At 37.5% G+C, this 9,861-nt stretch overlaps 1 protein-coding gene and 1 non-coding gene across 3 annotated transcripts in view; one reads left to right on the forward strand and one right to left on the reverse strand.

Annotated features, from left to right (window-relative positions):
* CAPSL (calcyphosine like) overlaps nt 1-9,861 on the reverse strand; it is a 34,582-nt gene that overhangs the window by 5,666 nt on the left and 19,055 nt on the right. For both annotated transcript variants that reach the window (XM_003792936.3, XM_003792937.3), the window contains exons 3-4: nt 538-715; nt 47-256 (exon numbers count right to left, since the gene is read on the reverse strand). In XM_003792936.3, the coding sequence (XP_003792984.1) occupies nt 47-256; nt 538-715 (388 nt within the window). The remainder of the gene's footprint in view (nt 1-46; nt 257-537; nt 716-9,861) is intronic.
* Nucleotides 2,634-2,737, forward strand: LOC111726390. The gene has a single exon (XR_002774174.1). It is a non-coding gene; the product is annotated as a U6 spliceosomal RNA (small nuclear RNA).

Here is a 9,861-nt window from a genome sequence, read left to right on the forward strand (position 1 = left end):
CTTCAACCTGAATAGAAAAAATCTTAGATTAAGCTCTTTTACTTACTACTCCATCTTTGTCATAGGGTGAATCAAAGTTATCCAGAAATTTCCTGAATACTTGCTCCTCGGTCCACTCCCCATTTTGGTATTTTGGATGGTGTTTGACATTATACACCTCACGCAGGTCTTCAATTGTTATAACACCATCTCCAGTCTTGTCCAACTTTCTAAAAGCTTGCATAATTACCTCTTTTCTGGCTCTGGACATTGGAGGCTAGATAAGCAGAAAAAACACATAGAAACATACACAGTCAAATGTGTTTTTTTGCTATTGTATGTGATGAAATATCTTTTTCCCCTCAAAGATGAGAAAATTGTGTCCCACTCAATAATGTGCATTATGAATGCTTTAAAACTCCCCTAAACCTGTTCACAGTCTTCTGCCCATCTCCCCAGCAATGCATTAACAACTTCTGAAAACAAAACCTCATGATAGCCAACCTAAAACACATGAAAGCCAAACTCAGCAGATACGCTGATTCAGGGGCCACTTACTCTTAATGTGAGAAGAAATTCATTGAAGTCTATTGTTCCATTTCCATCTCTATCAAACCTCCGGAAAAGCTCTTCTGCCTCTTCCTTTTCCATGACCACAGCATAATCATTTAACCCTTTCACAAATTCTTTGAAATCAAGAGTTCGGTTATTATTGTCATCCATAATTCGAAACACTCTGGAGAAAATTTTAAAAAAGACAAACACACAAGGAAGAAGCTCACAAAAAAGAAGGTGTAAGTGTAAAGATTCAAAAAGAAAACCATTCTCAATATTTTCCAAAGTAATGTACAAAAATCTTGGCTTCTTCTCTGCACCATCCCTTCCAAGATAGAAGAGCCTCTTCCCAGCCTTTCATAAAGGAAAATAAACTTCCAAACACACACAAATAGGATTCTAATTATACAACATTCTGAAAATGGTAAAATTCAATCAACTATGAAGATAGCACAAAGATGAGGGGGAGAGGAGAGAGTTGAACTGGTAAAGTGCAGGCAAGGGTGTCCAACCTTTTGGCTTCTCTGCACCACACTGGAAAAAGAAGAATTTTCTTGGGCCATACATCACAACCACTAATGAAAGCTGATTAGCAAATAAAAAAGTCTTCACATAATCTACATGTGGCCCATGGGCTTCAGGTTGGACACCCCTAGTAGGGATTTGCAGGGCAATGAAACTATTCTCTGATGGTGGATACTGACACGTATCCGCTAAAACCCATAGAACTTTACAGCACAAAGAGTAAACTTTAATATATATGAATTAAAAAAAAAAATGGGGAGTCAGGGGATCCAAGGAAGGAATGCACATTGTGATAAGAGAATCTCACTATCTCACAAAAGTATTGAAACCACCTCACTGAAAGAGATGGGAGAGAAAGGTGCTGATTTAAATAACATTGGAAATGAGTAGTATCCATAAGACTAAAGGAATTGCACACAATCACTGTACTCTATTCTGATACTGTTACACCTGCATACTGCAATTGGACAACCAGGTACGTGGATAACAAAGAATGGGTGCCAGGTTTCTCACAGGGTGAACTGGAACTTACAAATAAGTTAGGGAGAAGGAGGCTAAAATAATCCCTGTGATAATGGAAGAGAGTTGAAGACAGCAGTATAAACTCATGTGTGCCTTCATATATATAATATTTGTAGATATGTATATCTACACAGGTTGGTGTACACATATACTTCCTTGTTCTGTCAGCTGAGAAGACCTATAAATAATACCCCAGTAACAAGAAGCACACCCAGAGCCTAGATCTTGGTTTCTAAACCCACTCTCCTATAAAAAGAATAGGGCTTCTTGGAGAAATGGCTGATACCAGGATGAGGTGTGAAATACATAAAATGAGTTTGGAGAATCTGGTAGTAAAGAAATGCTGCAAAGTAAACAACTACATTGATGGAGATACATTAAAGGGACATAAGGGCCAACTTAACTCCCAAGGCCAAAAGTAGGACAATCTGATTGATAACAATTGTTGGATTATAACCCAAAATAGATAAATATCTGAGTCCATATTGGTTTAAATAAATAATGCAATGAATAAATAAAAAGAGGAGAAAAGACATATATCCCTTACAGAAAAATTTCAGATAAGTTATGTATGCACTCTGCCCTCCAGGACGAAAAACATACTCCCTCCTAAGTATAAGCTCTGCATAGACACTTCCTATAGATAGGGTGGGGGGAGTAAGGGAGTAATTATGTTGGCAGAGTCTAACAAACACTCCCTCAATCAGATGATCCAGATCAACATCAACAGGGATAAATTTTGTTGATTGTACTCATCCCTGTTATGAGGTGATCAAAATGGCACTTTGCCTCTGTGGTCCCAAACACCAAGTAGGGGTGGGAAAACTGCAGCCTTCTGATTTCAAGATTGCTCATTTATAAGCATGAAAGGAGACAAGAAAAGCTTCATCTTTCCCTGTTGCACCCCTCTTAATAAAAAAATTTGTTCTATAAAATTTGGATTCAGTCAAAAGGGGGCACTTAAAGACCTCGAAGGCCTTACCTTCAAGTGGCCTTAAAGTCCTGAGAGCATCCTGCAAAACCTGTCAAGATCATCATAAACAAGGAAAGTCATGCTCACATGGACAGCACATATGCTAAAATTGGAACAACACAAAGATTGGGATGGCCCCTGTGCAAAGATGACACGCAAATTTGTGAAGCGTTCCATATTTTTTTACTTTTTTTTGTATTAACCTGGATAAAGTTGGAGTAAATTCCACTTAGTAAAGTATCATAAGGTTGGAAAAGCAAGTATCCAGTGTATCCAACGTTCTCAACCCCAATATGAAACCAGTAGACAAATAACCACATACCCACACAAGAGAAAAACACAATTAAACTCAAGTAGGGGGAGTGGGGAGAGGAGGGAAGGGGATTGGTATCCTCCCACCCAACAGACACAATGCAAGGGTATAAAGTACACCTCCTGGATGAGGGGTAACTACAACTTCAGTTCTACCTAACAAGTGCAAACAATGTAACCTAGTTGTCCATACCCTTATATAATCTAAAATAATAAAAATAAAAACAAGGAAAGTCTGAGAAACTATCATAATCAAAAGGAGTCTAAGGAAATATGACAAGTATCTGGGATGGGATCCTGAAACAGAAAAAGACACTGAAGTAAAAACTAAAGAAATATAAAGATTGTGGACTCTAGGCAATAAAATGTATCTGTATATTGAGCTTACAAGTACACTTAGAGCAAATGTACCATGCTAATGTAGAATGTTAATAGTAGGAGAGACAGGGTGAGGGGTCTATGTGAGAACCCTCTGTAGTATCTTCATAATTTTACTGTAAATCTGAAGCTATTCTCAAAAGTAGTCTATTTTAAAAATAAAAACATATAACATTTTTCAAGTTCCCATCTTTGTTAATAGTCCCAAAGGACCCAAAGTCTTCCCCTTTCCCAATTAAAGAGAAGCAGAAAATGGAGGCAAGTGTTTTGAAAAGCCTATCGTACTTAATTTTCTGGATAATTGCTACACTTAGCATAAATGTAATGGCAGCGTCTCATTTCTTAAAACATATATCCAGTGACTGGCTGATACATATAGACCCTTGCTGGCTGCCAGTAGCCTCCACTTGGAAACGTGCCTCATGATCTCTGATCACCTCTAAGTATGTGGTGTCCATTTCTTTTCCCATGAAAGAATTAGTGTATCTTCTAATTGTGTTTAATTATAATGCTTGAGGTTCTTCTATTAATCTCATCACACCCCACTGAGACCTCACTCTTTGCTACACAGTCCCTCTTCCCTCACCATCCACCATTCCTCTCAAGACATCTCTGAAAAATTTATATTTTGCTAGTAGTCTATCTTGTAGGAAGAGGTCTTCACTGGAATTCAGAAAACTTGGACTTAATTTCCAGTTCTTCACTAAAACTACCCGAGTAGCCTTGGGCACATTTTACAACCTCTGAGTCTCACTTTTCTTTCTTTCTTTTTCTTGTTTTCCAGTTAAGACAGGGTCTTGCTCTGTTCCCTAGGCTAGAGCACAGTGACATAATCATAGCTCACTGTAACCTCAAACTACTGGGCTCAACTGATCCTCCCACCTCAGCCTCCCAAGTGGCTGGGACTAACGGCTTGTGCCACCTCTCCTGGTTAATTTTTTCATCTTTATTTTTTTGCAGATATGGGGGTCTTACTATTGTCCAGGCTGTCTCAAACTCTTGGCCTCAAGTGATCCTCCCATCTCACTTCCCTTAGTGCTAGGGGTACAGGCATGAGCCACAGTGCCTGGCCTGACTCATTTTTCTAGAAGAGACTTGACTGGTTGATTTTAAGTTTATTACTAATGCTAAAATAATGTATAATTATCAAGTCACACCTTGTACTTTTCTCTATGTTATATGTAAAAATGATAAGTTCCTATTCCCTTAATTTCACATTTCTTGTTTAGAAAAAAGAAAAAGCACTTTGAATGAGAGGACCACAGAGAGTAGAACATTGGCTCTATGAGAGCAGAAACCCTGACCATTTTGTTTATTGCTATGTTTACCATTTAGAGGTCACTCTATCAATATTTGTTGATTGGATGAATGAATGAATAATTAATGAACAAAAAGCAATGTTATGGAAAGTGAACTCATCAGTTTCCTTGTAAAACATAAGTAAATTTGAAGTAAATAATGTATCATTAAACTGCCATGTGTTATTCAATAAAAATCATTGATTAGGTATTTATAATGTGCCACAGATTGCAGTAAGCCCTATGAGGAGGAATACAAAGTTGAATGACAGTCTCTGTCCTCAAGAAATTTATTGAGAGAGAGACAGAGACAGAAAAAGACACTAAGAAAAATGATCAGTGGTTTTGACTGAAGAAACAACTCATTTCAGACCAATACCAGATACCAGTTTCTAGGAAACTCTTGGGGCATCTGAGAAAGCTGGAGGACTACTCCAAAAAAAGAAATAATAAAATTAAGATAAAAATGTTGGAGGGGGGTATAGTAAGCTTTCACCTATCAGGTACTATGTAGGGGTATATGGCACACCTCCTGGGTCAAGGGCTCAACTGCAACTTGGACTTTATGTTAATCTGAAATTTTAAAAATAAGATGAAAAGTTGGGTTAATGGTGTTATCTAAAGAATTTTAAAGGTGCTGAAATGCTAAAAAGTATAAGCTTTCTTATAAATTTTTTAGGAAATTATTTAAGTGGTTTTCAGGAAAAGAGATACTATCAGAGTAACAGTTTAAGCTTTAGCAACTGTGGACTGACAACTTGAGAACTGACAGCTTGGAGGCAAAGGAATCAGTAAGAATCCTCAAAGAATTAAAAATAGACCTTCCATGTGATCCTATATTCCCATTACTAGGCATCTACCCAGAAGAAAAAAAAATAATTTTATCATAAAGGCATTTGCACTAAATTGTTTATCACAGCTCAATTTACAAATGCCAAGATGTAGAAACAATCTAAATGCCCATCAACTCAGGAAAGGATTAATAAACTGTGATATATATAAACCATGGAATACTATTCATCCATAAAAACAGATGGAGAGGTTACATCTTTTACATTAACCTGGATGGAGTTGGAAAACATTCCTCTTAGTAAAGTATGATAAGAATGGAAAAGCAAGTATCCAATGTATTCAATACTAATATGAAGCTAAGGGACCATCTAATACACACCCACACAAGAGAAAAACTCAAGTCACCATGGGAGGAGGGAAGGGAACGGATGTGCTCCCACTTGATAAGTACAACATAAGGGTATATGATACACCTCTTAGATGTGGGAAACAACTAACAAATGCAAACATTGTAACCTAATTGTTTGTATACCCACATTAATCTGAATTTTTTTTAATTTAAATGAAACAAATTAAAAAGGAATCTTTTAATAAGAGTCAAAGGAAAAAATGCTGAGTTTCTATACTTGATCAACGGAAACAAAAATAAGACAAGAGATTGGAAGATATTGTAGGAAAAGAGGAGTCAGTGTGGTGGATTAACAAAGATAGTTCTAACCCAAGGAACTACATGTAAAAATGGAGATACCATCAAAAGAGTAAGGGCTTTAGGGGAAGCTGTGTTTGCAAGACAGGATGATGATTTTTCTTTTGTATTGATTAGTAATACGAGTACATAGAGGAATTTACTGGGTAGTTGGTTAGGTAGCTAGTGTCCTTACAGATAAAAGAAAAGAATATACTGTGAAATAACTTTGGAGCTTAGGTGGGGACTGAGCAAGAATGAAGCAAGGGGCCAGGGTAAATATGACCTAATTTAAGAGTGGGCAAGAGGAATGGTGAATCAAAGACTGACAGTAGAATCTTGAATAATATTCATATCTACAAGATAATTGGAAATGACTGAGAAAGAACATTAATACTATTGAAACCACCAGAATTTGGTGTTAAAAATGAAGATATCAAGGAAAATATAAAGTCATCCCAATCTAGCGCAGGATAAGGACTCAAGACAAAGTGGAGAGAGGGAGGAACAAGATGGCAGATTAGAAACAGCTCCTTACTAGCCATTCACAGTGGGACAGGGGAACTAGAACTCCAGCCACCTTTGGCTGGGGGAACTTACACAAGAACATCACTCCTAGGGCACAGAGAAGCCATGGTAAACTCCAGGAGCTAATGAGGCTGTCTAGAGATGAGGACAGCTGGCACAGAAGGCAAGTGCATGTGTACGGGCAGGGGCCAGGGGACCAGCTCACAGGCAGTTTATTGATTTTTGGACTAAACACATCCAGGAAGCAGTTTAAAACACTTCAACAAGAGAGGTGACTTGAATAACATCCAGCAACCAAGACTGAATGCCAGGCGGGGTGGATCTCCCAATAGCTTGGCTACTAACTGGAAACCACTATGGTGGGAAGGCTCCACCAGAGAAACAGTTCCCAGGCTCCTAGTGCATGGCCTGATCTGGCACACCTGCTGAGCTTGGGTGAGCGGAGCAGACCCTGTACCCCCTGGAAGGCCATGTTGTTGTCAGGGGGACTGTTCGATGTGCCTTCTAAGAATAGAGAAATCAAATCTTTTACTGATAGGAAAACATTGAGGAAATTCACCTTGACATGACCACCTCTACAGAAAATACTTAGATCTGTTCTCTACACTGACCATCACAATAGAACACCAGCAAAGTAAAGACCCAGAAACTAGAGGACAAAACACAGTTTCCACAATGGCACAAAGGATAAAACTAAACGACAGACTTTCACAAAATAAGATGGATAGAACTCAGCCATACTTATCAATTCTCTCAATAAATGTTAATGGCTTGGATGCTCCACTGAAGAGGAACAGGCTGGCAGACTGGGTAAAAAAAAAAAATCACAAGCCATCCATATGCTGTCTCCAGGAAACACACTTAACCTTGAAGGAGAAAAGAGATTCAAGATTCAGGGATAGAAAACAATATCTCACGCAAATGGAAATCAGAAGAAATGAGAAACTGCAATCCTGTTTTCAGATACAAGTGGATTTAAAGCAACTAAAGTTAAGAAAAAGATGTTCACTTCATTCTGATCACAGTAACAATACAACAAGAGGACATTTTAATTCTAAATATTTATGCACCCAACTCAAATGCATTCAGATTTATGAAACAGACCTTGATTGGTCTGAGCAATGTGATATCCCATAACACCATAATAGCTGGTAATGTAAACACCACTCTGGAAGAACTAGACAAATCCTCTAAACAGAAACTAAACAAAGGTATAAGGGACTTAACCGTGACCCTAGAACAAATGGAATTAATAGTCATATACAGAACATACCATCCCAAAGCTAGGGAATGGATGTTCTTCTCATCAGCCCAAGAAACATACTCCAAAATAGATCATATCCTAGGAAACAAATCAAACCTCAACAAAATGAAAAGAATTGAAATTATACCTTGTATCTTCTCAGACTGCAAAGCAATAAAGGTGGAACTCAAACAAAAATTTTCATCCCCACACAAAAGCATGTAAATTAAACAACTTTATGCTGAATGACATTTGGGTCAAGGAAGAGATAAAGGAGAAAATGGTTAAATTTCTCAAATATAACAACAATGAAGCTATAAGTTACCAAAACTTGTAGGATACTACAAAAGCAGTCCTAAGAGGGAAATTTATTGCATTAGATGCGTCCATCCAAAAAACAGAGAGCACATCAACAACCTATGAATCATCTTAAGGAAATGGAAAAGAAAAAGCAATCCAACCCCAAGCCTAGCAGAGGAAAATAACTGAAATTAAAATGTTTATACTACCTAAAGCAGTCTCCATATTCAATGCAATCCCCATTAAAATACCAACATCATACTTTTAAGAACTGGAAAAATACTTCTTTTTCTATGAGACCAGGAATAACACTGTATAGGTAAGGCCATTTTTAGTAATAAAAACAAAGCCAGAGGTATCACTCTACTAGACTTTATATTACAAATCCATTGTGATCAAAACATAATATTGGCACAAAAATAGAGACATAGACATATGTCGTAGACAGAACAGAAAACCAAGAGATGAAACCAGTCTCTTATAGCCATCTGATCTTTGATAAACCCAAAAAAAGCATGCACTGGGGAAAAGACTCCCTGTTCAACAAATGGTGCTGGGAGAACTGGATAACCACATGTAAAAGATTGAAACTGGACCTGCACCTTTCACCACTTACAAAAATTTATTCAAGATTGATAAAAGATTTAAACCTAAGATATTAAATGATAAAAAATCCTAGAAGAAAGGGTTGGTAAAACTCTTGAGGATGTTGGCCTAGGGAAAGAGTTTATGAAGAAAACTTTAGCAGCAATTGCAGCAACAGTAAAAATAAACAAATGAAACTTAAGAAGCATCTGCACAGCTAAGGACACAACAATGAAAGGAAACAACCTTCAGAATGAGAAAAAGTATTTGCTTGTTACAAAACTGACAAAGGCTTGATAACTAGGATCTATAGAGAACCCAAATTAATCAAAAAAAAGAGCAAACAATCCCATCTCTCACTGGGCAAGAGACATGAACAGAATCTTCTGAAGACAGATGAATGACTAACAAATATATGAAAAAAAAGCTCCTTGTCCCTGATCATCGGAGAAATGCAAACCAAAACCATCCTAAGATATCACCTCACCTCAGTAAGATTATCCACATCACAAAATCCCAAAGTTACAGATGTGGCGTGGATGTAGAGAGAGGGAATCACTTTTACACTGTTGGTGAGGCTATAAACTCATACAGCCTCTTTGGAAAGAAGTGGAGAAACCTTGAAGAACTCAAATCATATCTCCCATTTGACTCTGCAATGCCACTGCTCGGCATCTACCCAGCAGGAAAAAAAATCATCATCATGAAGACATTTGCACTGGATTGTTTATCACAGCTAAATTTACATTGGTCAAGATTTGGAAACAATCTAAATGCCCATCAACTCAGGAATGGATTAATAAACTGTGGTATATGTATACCATGGAATACTATTCAGTCATAAAAAATATGATGACTTTACATCTTTGTATTAACCTGGATGGAGGTGAAGCACATTTTTCTTTGTAAAGTATCACAAAAATAGAAAAGCAAATACTCAATGTACTCAATACTAACATGAAGTCAGTAGATGATCTAATACATACCCACATTGGAGTAAAACTCATTTCAAGTCAAGATGGGGGAAGAGGGGAGGCAGGAGGAGGATGGGTGCGCTCTCACTTAATGGGCACAATGTAGGGGCACAAGGCACACCTTCTGGATGTGGGACACAACTACACAATGGACTCTACCTAAAAATTCAAATATTGTAACCTGGTTGTTTGTACCCTCACATTAACCTGAA

This window comes from Otolemur garnettii, unplaced genomic scaffold (genome assembly GCF_000181295.1).
Source record: "Otolemur garnettii isolate 467f Iridium unplaced genomic scaffold, OtoGar3 scaffold00063, whole genome shotgun sequence".
In the NCBI taxonomy this organism is placed as follows: Eukaryota; Metazoa; Chordata; class Mammalia; order Primates; family Galagidae; genus Otolemur; species Otolemur garnettii.